General features: G+C 41.3%; 1 protein-coding gene across 1 annotated transcript in view; it reads left to right on the top strand.

Moving 5' to 3' along the window:
• cntn2 (contactin 2) overlaps positions 1 to 22,764 on the top strand; it is a 95,589-nt gene extending 72,825 nt beyond the window's left edge. Inside the window, exons 18-23 of the mRNA XM_026306707.1 lie at positions 1,180 to 1,414; positions 1,610 to 1,725; positions 3,242 to 3,428; positions 3,572 to 3,684; positions 19,533 to 19,701; positions 22,563 to 22,764. Of these exons, the coding sequence (XP_026162492.1) occupies positions 1,180 to 1,414; positions 1,610 to 1,725; positions 3,242 to 3,428; positions 3,572 to 3,684; positions 19,533 to 19,701; positions 22,563 to 22,660 (918 nt within the window). The 3' untranslated portion in view covers positions 22,661 to 22,764. The remainder of the gene's footprint in view (positions 1 to 1,179; positions 1,415 to 1,609; positions 1,726 to 3,241; positions 3,429 to 3,571; positions 3,685 to 19,532; positions 19,702 to 22,562) is intronic.
• The last annotated feature ends 3,116 nt before the right edge of the window (positions 22,765 to 25,880 follow it).

Here is a 25,880-nt window from a genome sequence, read left to right as displayed (position 1 = left end):
TTATGGGAAAGAGTAGTGGAGGCAATATTTGCTTTGAGAATGCTCAAGGAGAAGTACAGAGAAGGCCAGAAGGAGCTGCATTGTGTCTTTGTAGATTTGGAAAAAGCATATGACAGGGTGCCGAGAGAGGAGCTGTGGTTTTGTATGAGGAAGTCTGGAGTGACAGAGAAGTATGTTCGAATGGTGCAGGACATGTATGAGAGCTGTAAGACAGTGGTGAGGTGTGCTGTAGGTGTGACAGAGGAGGTAATGGTCGAGGTGGACTGCACCAAGAAGCGACTTTGAGCCCCTTCTTGTTTGCTGTGGTGATGGACAGACTGACAGATGAGATTAGACAGGAATCTCCGTGGACCATGATATTTGCAGATGACATTGTCATTTGTAATGAGAGCAGGGAGCAGGTGGAGGAAAATCTAGAGAGGTGGAGGTTTGCTCTGGAATGGAGAAGAGTGAAGGTTAGCTGTAAAACTGAGTACATGTGTAAATGAGAGGGACTCAAGTAGAACGGTGAGGTTACAGGGAGTAGAGGTGAAGAAGGTGGAGGATTTTAAGTACCTAGGGTCAACAGTACAGAGCAACAGTGAGTGTGGAAAAGAAGTGAAGAGACGTGTGCAAGCAGGTTGGAACGGGTGGAGGAAAGTGTCAGGTGTGATGTGTGACAAAAGAGTGTCAGCAAGAATGAAAGGAAAAGTGTACATGTGCTCATGTTAGATGTTTTGGAGAAAAAGCCAGGGAAGCCAGATTGAGATGGTTTGGACATGTTCAGAAGAGGGACAGTGAATACATTGGTAAAAGGATGCTGAGGTTAGAGCTGCCAGGAAGGAAGCCTAGAGGAAGACCAAAGAGGAGGTTCTTGGATGTAGTGAAGGAGGACATGAGGATAGTTGATGTGGGTGAGGAGGATACGGAGGATAGGGTTGAATGGAGGCAGAATGTCTTGTTTCACTATGCACTCTATTAACTGTACATGAAATAACATTCATCCATCCATTATTTATATACACTTATTCCTATTTAGGGTCACAGAGATTTGTTGGAGCCTATCCCAGCTCTTTTTGGGTGAAAGCCAGGGGTAAACCTGGACAGGTCGCCAGCTAATCACACAGATATAAAATCACAATTAAAAGCTGTCTCCCTGCCTGTCTACCTGCATCTGAGTTTTTTCCTTAATCTTTCCAGCCCATGGCCAGAGAGTACCAGAATGGAGATGGCTTTGGCTACATCCTGGCATTCAGGAAGAAAGGCACATCATCATGGATAGTGGTGCGCATTCCTCATGTGGAGTCATCCAGATATGTTTACTTCAATGCCAGCCTGACGCCATACTGTCCCTTTGAGGTGAAGATCAAAGCTTATAACCGCAGAGGAGAAGGACCATTCAGCCAGATCGCTGTGGCGTACTCTGCAGAGGAAGGTGACTTTGTTTAACCAATTACAAAAAATGTAATATCCAGCAGAATGAATGAAAGAGAGGTAAACTTCTATTCGACTCACAGCACTGATAGTAAAATTAACATAATCTGAGTTTACTCTGTTATTAAATATTATGCAGTACACTATACATTTTGTGTTGAATATTCTGACCATTTTTACCTCTGTCTCCTCACAGAGCCGACAGTGGGACCATCAAATATAAATGCCACTGCACTGACTGCCTTTGAGATCCAGGTTTCTTGGGATCCTGTCCAGCAGCTCATCGCCAATGGTGTTCTCAAAGGATATGAGGTGAAGAGCTGCATAAATACACATCTGGATGTTGAGGTCATGCACAGACCAAACTTTTCTACAAACAAAAAAATAAATTTAACTTTTTATAATTTTGTTTTTACTAATGATATGTTCTCCTTTGCTAGCAAAGCAGAAGGTTTTAGTTAGCATAGTAATTTGGAGGCCCTGTGGACATTTTACAGTGAAAAATGAAATGCTCCATGGCGGTCTTCATTATGACAACTGAAGCAGTGTTAATTTCGTTGACAAAGTATTTTCGTTATAATTTTCGTAAACGACAAAGTTTTCACTGACGAAAACGAGACGTTAACTAAATAAAAATTAAGTGATGATGACAAAAACTAAATAAAAATATATTGACATTTTCGTTGACTAATAAAAACAAGACGAAAATGTGAGTGAGGGACGTTTTTAGAAAAGATCCAACCAGAATTAATCTTCTTAGACACACATTTGAAAAGTAACTGATCCACCTAGTGACGCGAGATGCGCAAGTACACGACATCATCATAGCCTACACTGGGTTTCTGTCTGACTTGAACTATAATGAAATGGCAACAGCTGGAGAAAACAAAGAAAAGATATATGGGTCAGTTTCATCTTTGATGCAATGGCATTACTGCTAAATACAGTTTTTCTTTTAAATATTTTGGAATTGCTCTTTTGCTTTAAAGAATGAAGAATGTCATATGCAAGTTATAAACGATTTTTGGTCTTTTATGGAAAGGCCATATTCCATATATATTTAATGAAACTTGTTTTTCATTTAATTTTAATTTAGAATATTTTGTATATTACAATAGTTTAACTAAATTACACTTAAATTAAACCCAATATATTTTAGTCGACTAAATCTACTGTAGATTTAGTCGACTAAAATCTTACGCTATTTAGTCAACTAAAATTAGACTAAAACTAAAACAAAGCAGATGACTAAAATATGACTAAAACTAAAATTGCATTTTAGTCAAAAGACTATGACTAAAACTAAATTAAAATCTGCTGTCAAAATTAACACTGAACTGAAGAAGCCCTCATGAAAGCCATCACGATCATTATTAGCACTGCTCATAAATGCCAGGATCAGAATCCTATTTTTTTTTTTTTTAGACTTTTAGTGCACAAGTGAGCAATTAGTGTGTTTTTAATTTTTCTTTTGCTTTTTTGACTTGCTGTTTAAAGGCAAATACTTTTATTAACTTCTCCAAGTCTTGTAAACTGCCACAGTTCTCAAGCTCATGTTACCAGTTTCGATTGTTTTAATAATCAAGCTCAGCTTTTTATTAGTGTAATGATGGTTGATATCAGCATGCTTTAATCATTTATTACCTGTTTGGGATAGTCACATTCATACAGAATGCAAAACAGAAGGTTTTGGCATATTTAGTGTATGTGTTGCAGTTTATACAGAGTTTCATAAATGTGTCAGCGTGTTTAATAAACTAGCAAGATTCAAATACAGTGTGGCAGATTAGATATGTAAATGCATTTTCGGCATCATGTGCATCCTCAGATCCGGTACTGGCGGCAGCATGAGCGAGAAGTGGCAGCAGACCGAGTGAGGACAGCAGGATTGGAAACAACAGCCAGAGTGTCTGGACTTCGACCAAGCACTCGATACTACATTGCTGTACTGGCATACAACAACGCTGGCACTGGGCCACCCTCACCACGCACCACTGTCACCACCAGGAAACCACGTACAGCATTCACACACATACAAATGAGAAGTTTCACTACCAAGTGAACATCGAACTAAAACATTACACTTAAGCACTGTCTTGTTTTTTTCTTCTATTAGTTTAAAACAAATTTTAAAAATATTTCTGGGTTTCTGTTTCAGCTCCTAATCGTCCTCCAGTTAATGTGTCATGGAATGCAGAAGGGTCACAGGTAACAGTGAGGTGGGACCATGTAAAGGCCATGCACAACGAGTCAGCTGTACTGGGTTACAAAGTGAGTGCTGTCTCTGTTTATCAGCACATACTGTACCGTTTTCTTATGTTTATTTAGTAAAGGTACAGAAGTATTGACTTAAAGGCCTTAAAACATATTTCCGCAATCAGCTCACCACACTGAATGATGGGTTCTTGTATGAAGACTATTTTCTGCCAAAGTTCGAAGTTCAATAAGAAATATCTGTCTTTTTCTCTGTTTCCATCCTGACTGGTTTCAAGTAGGTAGGGCTCAGATGTCACGTCATTACTTGCACAAAAAAGGACTTGGCAATATTTTAGTCTAAATGTACAGTAATGAAATGGGAAAGATTTTTTTATGTGCCCAGACCTGACCACATTAGTTTTGGTCTTAAATGCTGTGAGACTGTAAGATTTATTTGAGGTTTTACTACTAAAAGACGTGACATTAGACCAGAGACTGAGCAGAACACTACACTGACATAATTGCATTTAAGGACCATGTTTCAGAAGGCTGTTTATTTAGCATTCAGTGACTTGAATTACATTTTTACTTTTTGTGTCCTTATGGTGATTTGTGGCCTGATTTGGACTTAAAAATACCACCAATCAATCCATCCATTATCTATACCCGCTTATTCCTATTTAGGGTCACCGGGCTCTGCTAGAGCCTATTCTACATATTCTTTGGGTGAAAGGCAAGGTTACACCCTGGACAGGTTGCCAGTCTATCACAGCTTGAAAATACCAGTGGTACCGTATTTTCTGGACTATAAGTCTGACGTTTTTCATACTACTCTGGCTTTTCCTATGACTTATATAGTAAAGCAAATTATATGTGTTAATTTACTATCTTTCTGTCTTATATTCACTAGCGCTTTAATACACTCTTGGCATTTCTGACCCAATTGAAGTTAATACTGTACCGCTGAAAAAGTAAAAAAGTTTATGTTCATGCTAAACTATAGCTCCTAGTGTAACACAAGTGAAAATGCTACTGAAGACTTCAAAGTGCAGGTATGCAGCTGAAACAAAGTTTAGAGTGAGTATCAGCATGCAGGGTACACCCTGACCAGACCACCAGCCTGACACAGTGACAGACAAATACTCACGTTCACACCAACTGGCAATTTAGGGTCACCAGCTAGCCTCATCCCAAACGGCATGTCTTTGGACTATGGGAGGAAGCTGGAGTACCTGGAGAAAACCCACACAGGCATGGGGAGAACATGCAGACTCCCCACAGTAAGGCTGCAAGGTCACACGGAAACCCTCTCGGTTTGAAGTGACAGTGCTAACCACACAAATACTCAAATGAAATAGGGTGCTCATGCACAAACATGATTGTCAGAATCATGTTCAGCTATTATATAACAGTTGATTTAATGTTATTTGAGTGTGCATGTTTCTACCCAATGCATTACTGGTGATAGGTCACCTCATATTTGTAATCTCCAGTGTGTGTGAGACATAAGAAGCAGTAAAAAGGCTATATAGCACTATCAAAGTTCATGTTTATAAGGAAAACATGATAATTGCTGTAGATAATCGCTTTAACAATTGCCCTTTTATTATAACACAGTGACTATGCAGTATTCAGATATCGTCAATCAATTATCATTGCAACATTCAATAAAATTAAGGGAATTCGAATCTTGATGAACAAATCATTTAAGTTGAAACTCTACTAGAACAAAATGACATAACAGTCAGTGGAATCCAAAATCATTATCTCATGAAACCTTGCATCCAAAATCACACTGAAAATCAAAGTGAAAAAAGTAAATTACAGTCCCATCCAACTGTGTCAGTTTCTTCAAAGCAACGCATAATGTGACTCAGAAGTGTGTATGGCCCTTTGTGCCTGTATGCAGTCCCAACAATGTCTGGGCATGCTCTTGATGGGTTGGAAGATGGTGTCCCTCAGGGATTTACTACCAGACATGGATCAGGGCATCAGTGAGCCCCTGGACAATCTGCAGCAGTACCTGGTGGGGTCGGATGCACTGAGACATAATGTCTCATAGGTGTTCAATTAGATTTATGTAAGGACCAGTCAATAGCTTCAATGCCTTTGTCATTCAAGAACTGCCTACACACTGTGGCCACATGGGGCATATGTCCTATTGGACCCAAGGCCACTGTACCATTGTAAGGTCTGACAATCACTGAGGATTTCATCACAGCAGTCAGGGTACTGTTGGCTCTGACATATAAGTCTATGTAGCCCTCCAAGGAGAACAAATTAAATTAACTTTATAAATTTTAATTTATTTTTATTTTAATTATTTATTTGATGAGAGGGACAGTGCACAATAAACAACATTCAACAAATGTAAATGTACCCAAGTTAGCCAAAAGGCTAGTTCTATTTCATCCCTACTAACTGCCAGAGGCAGTGCTTGAAGCACTGAATGATCATCCTTACGCATGCGCAGGCCAAGTATTAATAAAAACAAAGTCACCTGAGACCTTCCAGTGAGCTCCCGGTCACCTACTGATCTATAAGATCATATGACACTGGAGGCTCAGTCCCTTTTGTTCTTCTCGCGCACAGGTTTGCTGAGTGCTGAGTGCATTCTAGGAAGCCGCTGGTGTTTTTGGTCCAACTTGGTCGGTGATAAAGACTTTGCTTTATGTTCTTTCTCCCTCCCGGGCACGGGAGTGTTTTTGTGGATTCACCTAGTTTTTGCGTATTTTTTCCTGAGAGACTTTGAGAGCTTCCCAGTCCTGCTGTGGGGCCAGAACTCCAGCATCAGAGTCAGACAAAGGAATCTGATCGCCGGAACGGTTTTCTGTTTTAACCCTGTTTTCTCCCTGTTCTCCGGGATTCCAATAGACCTCTTACTGGATCCTACGACCAAGGATAACTCAGAACTCCGTCAGATATTGCTCTGCGGGCAAGCACCGGTTCAACCCAGCACATTCACCTGAGACCACCAAGGCGTTAACGTGACCTGGCCCAGCTGCAACCCTCTCAACCTCCGTTCACTGCTTCTTCAGTCCATCATTGCCATCTACTGGTCAATCCATCTAACAACCATTGTTTTTTCAATAAAAGACTCTCTCCTTGTAGCTCTGTGTCCTGTGTGGGTGAAGTGTGCTCCTGACCAAGTTCTAGTTTATGACATCACGGGCTGGGGAGCATCATGGCAGGGGCGAATAGCACTGGGAACATGGTCCCCACAGCAAAAAAGAGAATACATTAATGTACTGGAATTGGTCGCAGTGCGATTGGCCCTACAGCACTTCCTCTTAGATCTGCAAGGCAGGCATGTCTTGGCGCGGTCCGACAACACCTCTGTGGTCTATCATATCAACCACCTGGGAGGGACCAGATCAATGAAGCTGATGCTCTGGACTGCCAAGTCAGAGCTGCTGACTTGGGCAGCTTCTCACTTTTTTAGTCTGAGAGCAGTTCACATTCTGGGGACACAAAACCGGGTGGCAGATTTGCTGTCCTGTCAGACTCCGCTACCAGGGGAATGGAAACTCCACCCAGAAGTGGTGGAGTACATGTGGGACGTTTGTGGCAGAGCAGAGGTGGACCTCTTTGCCTCAAGAGAAACAGCACACTGCCCTCTCTGGTTTTCCCTGCCAGACAGCGGCAGCCCTCGGGGCCAGGACGCACTAGCACACGACTGGGCCAAGGTTCTCCTTCATGTCTTCCCGCCGCTGTCACTAATATTCCCGACACTCCTGAAAGTCCTTCAGGAGGGACACAGACTGCTCTTGGTGGCTCCTTTCTGGCCAGGGAGGACTTTCCACTGGTGCACAGGCTCTCCTGCGGCTCGTCGAAATGCCTCCCCTTTAAGAGAGATCTCAGATGAAGCAGATCTCAGATGAAGCAGATGGTGGTACCATTGGCCGTAGCAAGCACGTCTCCTTGTTCTTGCAAGGTGCCGGACGACTGCACCCACCTAGACACAAGTGCTTAATAACCTGGTGATTAATAACCTGCGGGCCCCCCCATTTGAGCCCTTGGCAGATGCAGACCTTAAGTGGCTATCAATGAAGACGCCATTTCTTTTAGCAATTGCTTCAGCGAAACATGTAGAACTGCACGCACTATCAGTCCTGTTGCCGGTGGAACCCTTATGGGTTAACCCCTTTTTTAAGACAGAACATCTGTCAGGGTGTTGTAAATCACACTCTTGCTGAGTTCAGTTCAATTTATTTGTATAGTGCCAAATCACAATACAATTATCTTAGAGCACTTTATATAGAAACCCAGCAAATCCCTTATGAGCAAGTACTTTCAGCAGTCCAGTCAGGATGGAGTCTAAGAGACATGTTGATGATTTAGATGAAACAACTGATGACATGAGTTCAGAGAGATCTGTGGTAAAGAAGCAGTCTAAACATAACAGGTTTTACAAGATTCAAGAGCTAATGTAGTAGAAGAATCTCATGAATTCAATCTCTACTTGTTATGATTTTATTTCTAAAAAAATTATAAAGTCATTATCTAAGAGTTCTGAGGTGAGTAGCTGAACATCCGGGTAAGCGAATCACTTTTGTCTTGCAGGCGTGTCTTGTTGTGTGTGTTGTGTGGTTCGTCTGCAGACTGGCGGCAGACTAGCTGTGGTTTGGCACACCTGGGAACCGGCTAGACTTTGAACGGTTCACTTGCTGCTGCATTCCGGTGCTGGTCGGGTACCTTTCTGTTTTGACCGGTGTTTGTTGCTATTTCCTGACTTAGCGCTCGTTGGCCTACCGGTTAGCTTAGCTAGCTAGTTAGCTTGCTAACATGGCCTCTCCCTCTCTCTCTCTTTCTTGCTCGGTGTGCCACATGTTTAGTTATTCCTCTGCCTCCTTTAGCGATAATGATACCTGTATTAAGTGTAAGGTTCTGTTAGCCTTGGAGGCGAGGATCACTGATTTGGAAGCGCGGCTCCGCACCTTCGAACAAAAGCCAGCTAGCCTAGCCCCGTTAGCTGGTGTGGAGCCACCGAGCTCAGGGTCTGTTAGCGGTCCAAGGGCAGCTCCGGAGCAGCCCGGAGAATTAGCCTGGGTGACGGTCCGAAGGAAACATACTCCTAAGCAGAAGCCCACGGCTCATCACCTGCCTGTTCACGTTTCTAATAGATTTTCCCCGCTCAGCGACACACCCGCTGAGAAACCGACTCTGATAATTGGCGATTCCATAGTCAGGAACGTGAAAATAGAGACACCAGCGACCATAGTCAAATGTATTCCTGGGGCCAGAGCGGGCGACATCGAGTCAAATCTGAAGCTGCTGGCTAAGGCTAATCGGAAATATGGGAAAATTGTTATTCACGTCGGCAGCAATGACACCCGATTACGCCAATCGGAGGTCACTAAAATTAATGTTGAGTCGGTGTGTAACTTTGCTAAATTAATGTCGGACTCCGTAGTTTTCTCTGGACCCCTCCCCAATCTGACCAGCGATGACATGTTTAGCCGCATGTCGTCGTTCTGTCGCTGGCTGTCTAGGTGGTGTCCAGCAAACGATGTGGGCTTCATAGACAATTGGGCCACTTTCTGGGGAAAACCCGGTCTGATAGCGAGAGATGGCATCCATCCCACTTTGAATGGTGCAGCTCTCATCTCTAGGAATTTGGCCGAGTTTCTTAGCCGACCTAAAGCCTGACAATCCAGGGTGGGGACCGGGATGCAGAGACTCAGTCTAAAACGCTTCTCTGCAGTTTCCTTAGAGCCGCCGCCCCCTTCAAACCACATAGAGACTGTGTCTGCCCCTCGAACATATAAATCAAACAAATCAGAAGTTAACAGAAGAGGAGTTATTCATAAAAACTTAATAAAAATTAAGACCACTCCTCTTATTGAACAGAAAAACAGAACTGTCAAATGTGGATTATTAAATATTAGGTCCCTTTCTTCTAAATCTCTGTTAGTAAATGATTTGATAACTGATCACCAAATTGACCTACTTTATCTTACTGAAACCTGGTTACAGCAGGATGAATATGTCAGTATGAATGAATCAACCCCCCTCAGTCATAAAAATGATCATGTTCCTCGAAGCACAGGTCGAGGTGGAGGAGTAGCTGCAATCTTCCAGTCAAACTTATTGTTAAACTTTCATCCTCAGAACAGTTATAACTCATTTGAGAGCCTCACTCTTAGTCTCTCACATACAAACTGGAAAACACAAAAACCAGTTCTACTTGTCATTTTGTACCGTCCACCTGTTCCTTACTCAGAGTTTTTAACTGAATTCCCTGACTTCCTGTCTGATTTAGTGCTTAGATCAGATAAAGTCATTATAGTGGGAGATTTTAACATTCATGTAGATGTTGAAAATAACAGCCTCAGCATTGCATTTAATTCTATATTAGATTCAATTGGTTTCATTCAAAACGTTAATAAACCCACCCACTGTTTTAATCACACCCTTGATCTTGTTCTGACCTATGGCATCGAAATTGAACATCTAATAATTTTCCCCCCAAATCCTGTTTTGTCAGATCATTCTTTAATAACTTTCGAATTTAAAATGATGGATCATGCAGCGTCTGGAAGAATATTCCACTACAGCAGATGTTTATCCGACAACGCTGTTAATAAATTTAAGAAAATGATTCCATCTTTATTTGCATCTATGCCAAGTATAAACATAATGGAGGGCAGCTGCCTTAATCCTACTCCCTACCAAATTGATCATGTTGTTGACAGCGCTGTAACCTCACTGCGTGAAACGCTTGATTCTGTAGCCCCTCTGAAAAAGAAGTTAGTGATTCAGAGAAGACTAGCCCCATGGTATAATTTACATGTTCGTACCTTAAAGCAGGCATCACGAAGGCTGGAAAGGAAGTGGCGTTCCACAAACTTAGAGGAAATTTTTCTAGCCTGGAAAAACAGTCTATTAACATATAAAAAAGCTCTCCGTAAAGCCAGAACTGCATACTATTCATCACTAATAGAGGAAAATAAGAACAATCCCAGGTTTCTTTTCAGCACTGTAGCCAGGCTGACAAAAAGTCACAGCTCCGTTGAGCCCAGTGTTCCCTTAGCTCTCAGCAGTGATGAATTTATGAGTTTCTTTACAAATAAAATCACAACTATTAGAGATAAAATTCAGCAGATGCTTCCTATACCTGCAATAAATGAATCTTTTACTACAGTAGCTCTTGAATCATCTGTAGGACCTCAGTTATGTTTAGACTGCTTCTCTCCTATAGATCTCTCTGAATTTACATCAGTAGTTGCTTCATCGAAATCATCAACGTGTCTCTTGGACCCCATCCCGACTAGACTGCTTAAAGGCACCCTGCCATTAATGAACTCATCTTTATTGGACTTGGTAAATTTATCTCTAGTATCAGGCTACGTACCACAGGCCTTTAAGACTGCAGTAATCAAACCTTTACTCAAAAAGCCTAGTCTTGATCCAGGTGTCTTGGCTAATTACAGACCAATATCCAACCTGCCATTTATTTCTAAAATCCTAGAAAAAGCTGTTGCTAAGCAGCTATCAGACCACTTACACAGGAATGAACTATTTGAAGATTTCCAATCAGGATTTAGAGCACATCATAGTACAGAAACAGCACTGTTGAAAGTTACCAACGATCTTCTCTTAGCCTCAGATAATGGACTTGTTTCGATACTTGTCCTCCTAGACCTTAGTGCAGCATTCGACACCATTGACCACAACATCTTATTACAGAGACTGGAGCATGTGATTGGTATCAGAGGAACAGCGTTAAAGTGGTTCCAATCCTATTTATCGGACAGATTCCAGTTTGTTCATGTCCATGATGAACCTTCCACACGAACAAAAGTTAGTTATGGAGTTCCACAAGGTTCTGTGCTAGGACCGATTCTGTTCACCCTGTACATGCTTCCTTTAGGATATATCATTAGGAAGCACTCTATTAATTACCACTGCTATGCGGATGACACTCAGTTATATCTATCTATTAAACCTGTTAACACAAACCAGTTAACCAGACTTCAAGCCTGTCTAACTGACATAAAGGCTTGGATGACCAGTAACTTTTTACTTTTAAACTCGGAGAAAACAGAAGTCATTATATTTGGGCCTAAAAATCTCAGAAATAACTTTTCTAAAATTATAGCTACCCTAGATGGCATAGCCCTGGCCTCCAGCACTACTGTAAAAAACCTTGGAGTTATTTTTGACCAGGACATGTCCTTTAACTCACACATAAAACAAATTTCTAGAACTGCATTCTTTCACCTGCGCAACATTTCCAAAATTAGGAACATCCTGTCTCAAAATGATGCAGAAAAACTAGTCCATGCGTTTGTTTCCTCAAGGCTAGATTACTGTAACTCATTACTATCTGGATGTCCTAATATCTTAATAAAAAGCCTCCAATTAATCCAGAATGCCGCAGCCAGAGTCCTGACAGGAACTAGCAAGAGAGATCATATTTCTCCTATATTGGCTTCTCTTCATTGGCTCCCTGTAAAATATAGAATAGAATTTAAAATCCTTCTTCTCACATACAAATCCCTTCATAATCAAGCTCCTTCATACCTTAAAGACCTCATAGTACCATATTATCCCAATAGACCACTTCGCTCTCAGAGTGCAGGCCTACTTGTGGTTCCCAGAGTTCTCAAAAGCAGAATGGGAGGCAGAGCCTTTAGCTATCAAGCTCCTCTCCTGTGGAACCAGCTCTCAGCCTGGGTTCAGGAGGCAGACACTCTCTGTACTTTTAAGGCTAGACTTAAAACCTTCCTCTTTGACAAAGCATATAGTTAGGGCTGGCTTCAGGCAACCCTGAACCATCCCTTAGTTAGTTATGCTGCTATAGGCCTAGACTGCCCGAGGACCATTGGTGCACTGAGCTCCCCCCCCCCCCCCTCTCTCCCACCTCATGTATATTCCACCATTGAATGTTACTAACCTTGTGCTCTCTCTCTCCCCTAGTTTGTGCTCTCTCCCTCCCTCTCTCTCTCTCTCTCTCTGTACCTTCTGCAGGTGTCCCTGGTCCTGGAGCTGTTTATCGCTGATGTGCAGTTACTGGCCCCACCAACTTGCAGTGTCTATTTGTTGTTTATTGTTGCTGTTCTTTTCTCTCTGCTCTATCCACTCACCCCAACCGGTCGAGGCAGATGGCCGCCCAAACTGAGCCCGGTTCTGCTGGAGGTTTTTTTCTTCCGTTAAAGGGAGTTTTTTCCTCTCCACTGTCGCCAAGTGCTTGCTCATAAGGGAATTGTTGGGTTTTTAGTTTTAGTTTTTGTAAAGTGCCTTGAGATGATTTGTATTGTGATTTGGCGCTATACAAATAAAATTGAATTGAATTGAATTGAATTACTGCTGAGAGCTAAGGGAACACTGGGCTCAACAGAGCTGTGACCTTTTGTCAGCCTTAGTACAGTGCTGAAAAGAAACCTGGGATTGTTCTTATTTTCCTCTAATAGTGAATAATAGTATACAGCTCTGGCTTTATGGAGAGCTTTTTTAAAAAATATGTTATTAGACTCCTTTTTCCAGGCTAGATAAAATTCCTCTAAATTTTTGGAAGCCCCTTTCCAGCCTTCATGACACCTGCTTTAAAGCGCGTGAGAACTGTATCATGGAGCTACTCTCCTCTGATCTCCTAACTTCTTTTTCAGGGGGCCACAATATGAAGTGTTTCACGCAGAGAGGCTGCAGTACAGTAAGATAATCAACTTGGTAGGGAGTAGGATTGATGCAGCTGCTCTCCACTGTGGTGGTACATGGCATAGAGGTAAATAATGATGAAATCATTTCCTTAAATGTATTAACTGTGTTGTCGGACAAACATCTGCTAGTGCAAACATAGCCCCCAAAGCAACCAAAACCTTACATTTATTACAGGTATCATTATCACTAAAGGAGGCAGCTAACTAAACATGTGGCAGATGGAGCATGAGAGGGGGAGGCTATGGTAGCAGAGCTAACTGCTAGGCTAGCGTGTCAGAAGTAATAAGTCTGGAAATAGCAAGAGGTTATAGACAAAAATGAACGGTACTTGACTAGTGCAGAAATATGTAAGGACTTAGGAGTTGTACAGAAACTTTAGTTAGTTTCAGGTGTGCATATATGTTGCACAGGTGCTATAGAGTATGTAAAATACTGCATTGATACTGTCGTGGAAATTTCTTTAAGTTTGAGAGTTGCTAATTCTCAGAAACAAACACAAGTGTGATGAATCATCTCAGGTTTAATCACGGGCGTCCGGAGAGAAGTTACAGAATTCTCTGTCTTTCTGTTACAGATTCAGGTATATATAGCTTGATAAAAAGGGGTGGACTCATATTGGAAAAGACCACACATGTTTGTTCAGGTGTCTTCTAGCTTCAGGCCTCTACCAGCACTAAACAAATTGTTGGCAGTTATTTACAGGCCTCTAAAACCCCAAAACACTACACCAATAAAACACTAAACCCCTAAAAACCAAATACCATGCATGTTTTAGCCCAACCTATTTAAGTGACCCTTTGACCCCCTGTCCCATGCTGTGTAAAATAACCACAAGACCCCTGTGCAATAAAGGTATGCTAGCAGTTGTGATCTGTGGTGTGTAGACTAGTATCAGAAGATCTGAATTTGGTTTAGGGACAACTGGGTATAGTGTTTAATAACACACAGACAAAGATATACGTTGCTAAGTGTGAAGTATGTTAACAGTGATCCCAGTGTATTTACAAATATGCACAGTACATCTTTCCATAAACACAGTTAAATGTTTTCAGTGAACACACTCAGTTTCCCCTGAGTCCTAATGAGTTCAGCAAGACTGTTCCAAAGTGCTGTTGGTTCACAGTTCACACAGCACACACAAGGGGGCAGAAGAACATAATAGTCCAATAGAGCCTGATAGTCATTAAAAGAAGACGATTCTTTAGGGCAGTGTATGCTAACTGCAAAAGGTGTGTCGAAGTCTGTGCCCCATCAAAATAACTTTGTTTTATAAGCGCACCTTTTCTGATTTAAGATCACCCTCAACTGCTCAGTGTCATTAAATGTACCACTAAGTGATTGTTATTTTCAGTATTATGTACATATTATAATTTGTCTAATACGGACATGTCGACAACTGCTTATCCAGTTTAGCTATTCAAATGTCACGTCATTATCTAATGTCTACATCCGAGGAGGTGATAACATTATTGTTGGCTTATAGAATTGACATGTCATACACACCTTTAGAAGAAATACTATTGGACTGATAAATAATTAACATTACCATAATATAGATAAAGCACAGAGAGTATTAAACTTGTACTCATTTGTCCTTGTCTGCCATCTTGGACTTCTGGAGTTGTCACTCAATCATTCAATGTCCAGCCAATCACAAAAGCAACTAACAGCATTTACTGACAGAAACATCCAAAAGCCCACCCCCAAACAGTCAAAACCACCTCTCATGTTTTGTCGAGCACAAAAATGTCAACTGGGCATGGAGAGCACTAGAGGGAAATCTACTTGGCGAGTGAGGAAAACTATCAAATGGAGAGGGAAAAACACATTTGAGGAGGGAAAAAAAACACAGTTTGAGAGTGATATTATGATAAACATACAAACATTGTGAATTTAAAAAAAGAAAGAGAGAAGAAAGAAAGCCTCACTGGCTTGCAAGTGGAATATTTGCTCTTGTGAACTGTTAAAACATGCAGGTCTATATTTTTTACCCTGTGTTTTTGCACCCCATAGTTTGATATTCATGTAATGCCATAAGTTCCCACACACTACTAAGCAACATGAGACTGCTATGTATGAAGGGAATACGCCTCATACACTGCACAAGATCTTGCGGGACTTTGGCTGAGTACCATGAGATCTCGTGTAGTCCGTGGTTGTGATGCAGAGTTCAGGGAGTGTAAAGGCAGAGTGTGAAACTCAAACTGGCAGCAATAAATGGCGGGGTAAGACTAGAGCAAATCTGTAAACGAGAGTAGTTATATTATAGTTTATCTACTGGTGGGTGAAAGGAGGGGGGTCAAAAATTGAACATATGGTATCATAAATTAATAAAATGACGTTACACACTCCGCCTACCAGGCGGTGTTAGCTGCTATTGGATGAGCATTGTTGTGGGTTGTGGCAATATGTGTTGTATAAATGGGGTGGTTTGTTGTTCATAGTATGTCATTTTAGCGAAGAGTGACAACTGTAACCATGGGTCTGAGCGGCACAGCTAACAGGGGTGGAAATGGCAGCAGTGGCAGTAGCGGTGGAAGAGTGCGTGGAGCACGTCAAGGGTGCGGGTGGAGACGAGGTACATTGTGCGTTGGTGGGGCATGCAGGGTCACGGTGCCGTGTGAGCGGATGTATCAAGGAGCTGCCAGGTATGTGTACAAGATTAAATATTGGGATGGTTGTGTTTAACTCCGTGTTGAGGAATGTGTTGATGTGGAACAGTGGGGCCTGGGTGGTACGTATACCATGAGCATGAAAGACTTGGCGCTGTTCTGCAACATGGTTTGCCCGAACTTCAATCGTACGGGGGATGAGGAAAAAGTCTACGTCATGCAGTGGGCCAGCGCTATGGGTCCTGAGCTCTACAGGGTCATTGCCGGTCATTATGAGGCGTGTGTAACTGATTTTATTTTGTTGAGGGTTTGTGAGGATAGGGAGAGTACCGTAGCTCAGCCTAGTCACGATGAATGGGGGCCCATCCCTATCCTGTGTGGCACCGTGAATGTGCACTCTGGTTTAAAGAGTTCTTTATCCAGTGGTGGTATGGCCTGCAATGTTTGTTTGCGAAGATCGACGAAGCTATCAAGGAGAATAAAGTCAGCAGAAATTTTGAGAGTGTTAGAAAACATCTGTTTCATGATAACATGGAAATTGCTGGGAGCGTGTCTCCATCACATGCGCTGGAGCAACACCTGTGAGCGGTAGGTGGCGGTGCTCTAATTTCGTATATGTGTGGGTGCGTGTGTGTGGATGTTGTATTAATCAGGGACTTGTGTCTTAACAGTGTTTTTATTTCTGTATAAATTAGAGCTAGATGGACCCCTGACGCTGGCCGGGCTGTGTCACGGTATATTGCCTTCCACAGCATCGTCATCAGCATAAGCCGACCATATGCATGCAGGCTCTGAAGATCCGACAGCGGCGTTTGTACAGACAATGAAGACTGTGGTGGAGCATCTGGCGTGCCATTGCATTAGCCCAATGTTGGGAGGACAGAGTCTGGAGGTCTGGTGTTATGCTTGTACACTGGATTGTCCGTCCCAGGAAGGCCATGAGTGTCTGTGGGGGTTCCCATCAGAAGAATCGCTTCGACCTGGTTCTGCAGAAACTGTGGACAGACCGATTCATCCTTGCTGTCTCTGTATTCCTCCATGCCAGCGGAATTAATGCTGACGACGGGTGAATCCACGGGGCCGCTGAGGTGATTTTGCAGATGCTGAAAACTTCAGAAAAAGCAGATCTGGGGGTGCAAAACCGAGAGACTGAAACGGCTCGCTGTGCTGGTTTATTCGTGGATGCTGAGGCAGGAGTGACTGGCATTTTGTTTTTCCCTGCTATTATACCTGTCCTTAAGAAAGCTCAGTGTTTTTCTGTATTAATTATTAGTTTTTTTATGCTCATCCTTAAGAATGATGAACGGGAAACAGGAGTGGGTGGTGTCGCTGTGTGTCAAGAGCCCCCCCGGGGTGCTGGCTGCATAAGAACCGCATAATGAGCCTTTCAGTCAATGTGGCTGAGAGGGGATTACTGCAACACAATACAATACAATGTGGATCCAAATGTTCGTCATTTGAGTCATGTTTTTACTCTGAGGAGAAAGTAAACTATTCGTTTCTGTCTGGAACATACAAGGCGCTTCTTCACCTGCGTAACGTGCCATCATCCAAACGCACAGAAAAAGTGAGTAAATTCTATGATGAAGTTTGACATTTTATGTCATTTCTCAGGGGTGTGCACATAATTACCTGGCTCACCTCAGATTATTTCCATATGAACAGTGTGCTCAGTGCAAGGTGGGATCAAATTAGCTGTAATGAGGTGAGACAGGAGAAAACGTACTTCTTACGTTCATTAAATAAAAAGTGATGATTTGTTTTCGACTTGGATTGTTTCATTTAAAAGAAGACATTTCAAGTTTTCTAGCCATATATTTCTTATTTTTATGAGGCGAGTATGTGTCTGAAGAGAGATGACAGAGACAGAAGGCAGAGAGCGCACGCTGTCTGCTTTATTTAACAAAAGCACAGCGTTTTGTTATTATGAGGGTATACAACTAAAACTAGACCCTTTACAATATGAAAGTAACAGCCCGCAAATTCAAAATATGTTTGAAGCAGCATCGAACCCATCCACACAGTACGACCCCACCTTGTGTTCACCGCCTCTGAGCGTGTCTAATCACTTGCTTTTCAAAAACCTATACAACTTCATAAAAAAGCTGTAGAATAAAAAGATAAAGCATACATACCTTCAACAAGCCCGTGGTGCATCGGATCGGTTTCTTCTAGGGCTCTCGAGAAGGTACCTATCAGCTTTTTTCAAATATAATAATACAATTTCAATGCAGTAAACCCCCACTCCCAGTCTCAATAAAATAAGTATAAGTGAACAAAGAGATACATAAGAGATACATACCTGAAGGGAAGATCAGCATGTTTCCTCTGATTTTTACTATCAACCACGTCAGAAAAAAGTTCTGCTCCGCTTTTCCCGCAGATATTAAAATACCAGGTACGGACGTAACGTGCATACATAATACCTATACGTCATCACGCAACCAATAGCGACTGACGCCACCCAGGAGGAGAATGTGACGTCATTTTATTAATTTATTATTTTATAATACCATATGTTCGATTTTTGAACCCCCTCCTTTCACCCACCAGAAGATAAACCATAATATAACTACTAACAAGCTGTACACAGCACAACATGTTAGCAACAGGAGGTGAATTTGCTTACCCAGAACATAGCTTACTGACCTGCAATAACACTTCACCTCAAAATTGTCTGTTTGTTTTAAGATCAATAATCTTCTTCGTTATCAGTCTCTAAGTTCAACAATAAATTCCTTAGGATACTTTGATTTTGACAAGTCAAGTTTCATACAGATGGTTTTCACTGTCTTGGTATCACTAGAGGACCAACCTGTGTAATCTTTAAAAACATATCTATTTGTATATTGGATTGGTGTCAATGGATCAAGCAAACAATGGGAGTGTCGTGATTATTGCAGCGAAAGATATGGGTCCTGTTTCTGGGTTGTTCCCTTGCCCTGCTCAGCGCTTCTGGTGAAACAGCCGACTGGCTGTTCCTGGTATCTCCTCCATGCTCTTTCAGACTGTGCTGGGAAGCACAGCAAACCTTCTTGCAACTGCATATGTGGATGTGCCATCTTTGAGTAACTGGACTACCTGTGCAATCTGATTGCAGGCTCTGCCTCATGCTACCAGCAGTAACAAGGATGCTAGCAAAACACAAAACCTGAGAAAAATCATTCATTAAATATAAGGATGTAGCCACCACATGCAAAACCAATATTTGGGAGTTGTCTTGCTTTTGGCACTCAAAAAACTCTATTCAGTTTCTCTTCAGGGGTTATCATTATCTCCTCATTGTACCTATTGTCACTTTAATTTGCAAAAAAAGCAAATAAAATTACTTGCTTCCTAAGTGGACAGATTGGTATCCTTTAGGTTTAACTGGTCTAATTCTGGTGTTATAATGTTATGATCAAGTGTTCCCTTAGCTTATATTGTTAGCAGAATACCTTTTCAGTCTAATGTTACTGTAAAATCCTGTGATAGACTGGTGATCTGTCCAGAGTGTATCCCTCCTCTTGCCAGTGTCATCTGGGAATGGCTCCAGTGCCTACCCCCCACCCCATGACCCTGGACAGCAGGATATGTGGTAGAAAATGGATGGATGGATAAGTATAAAATGTTATATCTGAACTAGACCTGCTGTGTTTTATGTGTCAGGTTCTGTACAAACATGAGGGCCAGACAGCACTGAAAGTTCTGGACAAGGCAAAGTCATCAGTGACCCTACCACTTCCAAAAGACAATGGTTACATTGTGTTGGAGATTCGTTCGTGGGGAGAGGGCGGGGATGGGCCAGCACATGAGATCATTGTGTCCCGAGACAAAGGTAAGAAGAAAACACACCAGAGCTTTGTCTGTCTTGACAAATGCATTATCTGTGTGTAATGGTCAGTAATGATAGGAGAAGCAAATGTTAGATAAATGATCACTAGAGAAATTAATGCTGACAAAATTTTCATGATTAGACACACCTACAGCACTCCTTTTTTCCCAGGCTAGACCAACCTACTGTATACTTACTGCCCAATAATTTTACATGATACAAGTGGCCAAGATTAGAGTAGTAGCGGTTCAAAGTATCACCGCCACAGGACGTTGCCACTTTTACGGTGACTATCATTTGTTACACAGCACAGTATGTGTTACATTAGAATGTCTGTAGGTGATGGAGAGCTTACACTGACATGTACAGCAAGAGAAAATTATCTTCTTATAACAAGATAACTGGCAAGAGTTTAAGCCGAGTCTGGCAAAAGATTACTGTATGGTGTGTACACGTTTCCTTATACACAATCGCACACCTACTTTTTAGTGTTAAATTAACATTGAGTTTATTTATAACACTGGTGTTTTTGTCATGTAGGGATGTAATTTTTAAGAGACTGGCAGTTAGTGTAGTCCTAGACCAGGCTGGAGGTATTCATTCACATTTAAATGCAGTCCTCAAAAGCAATTCACACCTTTCATTTAAAAAACCTTCACCGTGGTATCTCACCCTTCCCCCAGAACACCTGTTAAATTTTTCATTTTTGGGGAATTCACTATGATTTTCCAAAAGTGAGAAAGCACAGAAACATACAGTCCACTACAGACTGTCAGACAACTACAGGTGCGCCCCAACAAATAGACCACCCCCCTGAGGAGCGCACGGCCCCCCCAAATGGGCCACCCCCCCCAAGCAACCCCACCTTGAATGGACCCCCCCTTAATTGACCACCCACCCCAAATGGACAACCCCCCTAAAATTGGTCGTCCAAATTTGGTACAGTTCTGACAAAGTAAGTGTAAGTACATAGGGGGCGCTATTCCATCTATAGTGGTTTTCTTAAGTCACATGGGTTTAGACCGATAGGGTCTACAATTCATCAATTGGTCCGATTGAAATCTGACCATGCGTTTGTGAGTTATCACAATGTGAAGTTGGAAAATACCTAGGTCAACATCTGTAAAACTGTGAAAGTTAGCAAAAAAATTTGGATAACTTTAGCTGCCCTACATGTCTAGATGATGCTGACCAAGAATCAGCTCATTTGGTCAAAAGCCCTAGGACGAATTCGTTCAAGACGAGGTGTGCAAAATCTGGACATTTTGCAAAATTCCCACTGGAAATGAATGGCGAGATTTGGTCATTGCCAAGGCATCAGCGTTGAAAATGGGTCTTATAGGCTTTTTTGATGGGCATGCCCTAAAGGCTGTCTGTGCCAAATTCGGTACAGTTCTGACAAAGGAAATGTTTTGGTTTGAATGGCAATTTTCAAATTGATATACAGGGGGCGCTATTGGGCCTATTTTGATTTAGTTTAATCAAATGGGTTCAGGGCGGCAGGGACTACAATTCATCATTTGGTCCAATTCAAATCCGACAATGCGTGTGCGAGTTATCACAAGTTGAAGAGTTGTTGGCGAGCCAAAAAACATACGTCAACTGGACGGTGGCGTCAAAGGAAAACCGTGAATGTGAGCAAAAAAATTTGGATAACTTTTGCAGCCCCATGTGTCTAGGTGAGGTTCACCAAAAATGAGCTCAATCGGTCAAAAGCCCTTGGACGAGTTCAAAAGGGTATGAGGTGAGCAAAAACGGCAAACCCAATGACCTTTAGATCAAATCCAGACTGGTGGACTTCCTGTTGTTCATACAACCTCGACATGATCAGCTTTTTTGCTTGCCCCGAAAGGAACAAGAGGTGTGCCGACTTTGGTGAGTGTGCGATGAAAAAAAATGTGGGTCGGCCTCCCATAGGCCCAATATATTTCAACTTTTCTCGGGGGCGCCGTAGAGCCATTGTTTTGAGGTCATTTATAAAACCTTTAAAAAACATTTTTTTCACAATTCTGACTTGGATGCAAATTTTCGTGAGTTTTCGAATATGTTCAGTGGGTCAAATTGAGTTTAAAGTGCAGAAAAAGTATAATAAGAATGTTCCTAATCATAATATGTATATTTTGGGAAAGGTCTCGCGCAGTCCCACATCATGGTGGGGTGTGGGTCAGTCCTCCATGCTACCTTGGGGGACCCCTTGCAGTTTTGCACTCCTGGCTCATTGAGCAATAACAATAGGCCCTTGCCTGCACTTTCAGTGGGCTCGGACCTAAAAATAACAGACACAGACATACTGAGATACAGCACCGGACACAGGCAGTGGCCGCCCAAACTGATCCTGGTTCTGCTGGAGGTTTCTTCCCTTAAAGGGAGTTTTTCCTCTCCACTGTCGCCAAGTGCTTGCTCATAAGGGATTTGTTGGGTTTTTTCTTTTTTGTAAAGTCCCTTGAGATGATTGAATTGCGATTTGGTGCTATGCAGATAAAACAAACTGAAGTTTATGCTCTGCTGCGCTTTCTGCTCTCTTACAATGCTTTAGGCTTTGTGTCTTGTTTTCAGAACAAACTCAATCATCTGGCATGTCTCTCAGTAAAAATAGATTGTCTTAGTGTCCTGATACTGACATTTGGTGTAACCTTTTGGTGCTTGGTACTTTTTTCTATAGATACAAAGTAGGTTCCAAGTAAATATTGAGTATCCAGCCCTAGTTACATATCAATTGGTGCATGCAGTATTTGAACCTGAAAGTGTATTAATTTATAGTATAAGATGCAGATAATCACAGTCAGGAACAATAATGTCACATTCAGCAACACTACACATGAATGAATTGGTACATTATCTTGCTCTCTCTTTGTGTCTCACAGGAACTGGTATGATGGTGGAAAACAAGGCCTCTTCCAACGTGCTCAACCAACATCTGCACCTCCTCACTAGTTTGGTTCTCCTCACTCTTGTGGCTTGATCAGGCCTGTGATCTGCCTGCCAGCATTTGGTCTTTTTAATAGCCTGAAACTAAAGCTGTCTTGTGTCTCAGGCTGTGTTTTGGGCTGGGGTGGGTTCCAGTGGTCCGGGAAGGTTGTAATGCTGCAGGGATTAAAAGGGTGGAGAAGAAAGATGGGATTCTGTTTCACTTTTTTTTTTTTTTTTTACAAAAAAAGCAAAGTTCTTTCTAATGGATTTGAGGAGCCCAATCTGGTATCAGTAAAACCAATTCCTTATAGGGACCATCACATCTGTGGCCGACACGTCTCCACTCAGACGCAGACTTCAGGTGTAAATTCTTCTTGGTGGTGTGTATAACCTGTGTATATAGAGTGCAGCCTTACATGTGATGGAGGTCTATTCACACTGACTCTGAGAGACTGTAGTGTGGGATCCAAAAGTCATAATCGTATGGCTAGTATTGCCCACCTGCTGAAACGCATTAATATGCATCTTTCCAGTCAGGGAAAGCCCTTTCAAATGATTAAAGTGACCAAATTAGGCTTAATGCACCATTTTATCCTAATTCTCCGTAAGGTTACCTGCATGTGTCTATGAAGTGAAATCATGTTCACCAAACTCTCCTAACTAAACAAATTAGTCATAAATCCATTGTTTTAGTTGTATATAAGGCCACCTGTTCAGCTTCCTCTGTGGGTCAGTCACAAAAAGAGAGAAAACTATAATTTCACATTCAGAGTTCAGAGTTCCAAGTCCTGTTGTCAGAAATCAGCAGTTGAATATACAAGGATATTTTCAGTGTTATCAATGTTAGTAGTGAGATTAGAGGTACCATAGGAGCACTAAACTGTCACAGAAACAAAAAATTGGTAGACATGAATACTGATGTTAAATAAATTTGTTGCTAGGGCAAAATAGACCACATGGTGGGATCTGTTTGAATGAGTGGTTGACATCCAATGACTTGTACTGAAGGTTTACCTGGATAAAAGCTCAATGATTATACTAACTCAGTTCAAGGTTGTTCTTAAACTATGAAGTCTGCATTGGCTGCATCTAGCAAATTGGGGTTTATAACAAATGTTATCAGCCACAAAGCTACAGTGACTATATCAGGTTTATTGGCAAAAATGCAGAAAGACATAAAGGATGCTTTTAATCCTAGTCTACATTTTCTGTTCCACTTCATCAATCTTACTAACCCAAATATTAATGACACAGCTGAACTTGTTCTGGTACTTGCTGGTCTTGTTGCTCACAGTGTGAACACAGAATAATAGTCACTCATTGAAGCACTAAAGAACTTTTTGATTATTTTCAGCTCCTGCTAATGTCTGTATGCTTGTTTGTGTTTTTGTCTCAGCTGTACAGTAATTATAGCAAACTGCTAACTACTATTATGTCACTGGTCCAAATTAATGTTTAAATTTATTATTTTTTATGTTTCATCTTGGGGGACGTGAAATTGGCTTAAATGGAAAAGTATTTAATTGCCATTTGTGGTGCCTGCATTTTTAAAAATAAAATTCTGACAATGTATAACTGTTTCTGTTTAGTGTTAACAAGGTTTACTGCAGCTGCTTTTATGCAAATAGGTTGATGTAAATGGCCAAGGCAATAGAAATGAATCACTCGTAGAGATAAAAAGTCGGTAATCAAAGTTATCAGAGTACAGTTCACAGGGTCATATATTATCTTTGTGTGCAGTTTAATTGTCAAAAGGATTGGAGGGTAACTGATGCTTTGGATTTAGATTGTTGTCCAAGAATTAGAAACAACTAGAATACATACAGTAGTTTCTGTGTTTCTTCAACTGCCAATGCAACAGCCCAGTCTGCTTTGGATTCTGTTCTTACTGTGCGATATTCTGTTCTTTGTTGCAGGGTTACATTTATTGGTAAAAATCAATCCCAGCTCATGAAGTATCATAATATAAAGTTGTTATAATGTAATGTAGTGTATAACAAGGAACGTTGTGGTGGTGGCAGTGTTAATATGTCAGATATTCTTTTAAGCCTTAAAGGATTTGCATTGAGTTATACTGAAAACTCAGCCTTGTCGATATGTTGGTTAATGTTTGCTTATTGCAAATCCATTATCTCCATATACACCTATAGATGAATAACAATTCTTTTACAATGTACTTGTTTCAAAAGTCCTGTATTTGATTATATGCTATACATTTTATTTTACCACTTGTCTCCTTAATGGTCAAGTTTCCAGCCTATTTTTACACACCTTGATGAGATCTCACCTGCATCATCTCCATGATCACCGAAAGCATTGCAACATATGTTAACCAAAGTCCTTTCATACAAGTTGCCTGTTGTAGCTTTCAGCCAGTATGTTACGACTACTTTGATATGTATGGGTGATACGGGATTAATCAGAGAAATGTTTCAGTCCCAAGTGTCTGCATGTTAGCAGCAAGATGGCAGCCATGTTTATAGTTCATTTGCTTCTTAAACTAGTCTGAAGCCAGTGTTAAGGGTTACTTGAATCACAGGAGAAACATGAAAAAATACAACAGGTAGATCTAAATCAAATGTTCTTCTTTTATTCTTTTTATTTATTGCTATTTTTGTTGTGGTTGTTTTTATCCATTGTATTTCTATATGTTAATGGTCTCGACAACCAAAATATTTATTTGCTGTGCAGTATTCTCATTGCAGGTAATCAGTGAAATACTACTTGGTTCTATGATGCTGGGACTTTTTCGTCAGAAGATAACAGTCAGAAAAAAAAATGATTACATGCTTCACAATTAACTGTTACTGTTATTGATTTACCTTTTAGTTAGGGGGTAACAAAAGCTATGGAGTAGACAAGCTTTGGAAAATATCCTTTCCTATTTACAATGGAAAGCCAAATATCACAAATTTCATAAGTATACCCTAAATTTGACTGGCTAATAACTGTAAGCAAATATTATTTTTGCTCACATGTTTTTTAATGTTTTAAAAACCCATTTTTAAATTTGCGTTAGACCAGTGTACGAGTGTCCTGGTATCTGGAGTCAATTCTGGGTTGGGTTAGCATGATGCTTTAATTCTTTAGCTTTCTAGTGTTTTCCTGGTCTAAATATCAACTCTGGGTTTATTGTAAGCTTCAGCACCAAATGACTAGTGTGTCTTCAAAACACTAAATCGATTACAGCCTGAATAAAAGTCCCCACTACTGTCTTTTACTCATACATGTCAAGCATCAGACTGCTGCTTCATCTCAGCACTGAAAATGCT

The sequence above is a fragment of the Mastacembelus armatus genome, chromosome 5 (assembly GCF_900324485.2).
Source record: "Mastacembelus armatus chromosome 5, fMasArm1.2, whole genome shotgun sequence".
Lineage (NCBI taxonomy): Eukaryota > Metazoa > Chordata > Actinopteri > Synbranchiformes > Mastacembelidae > Mastacembelus > Mastacembelus armatus.
Note: the sequence above shows the minus strand (reverse complement) of the source record. Positions and strands in the feature narration are given on the sequence as shown.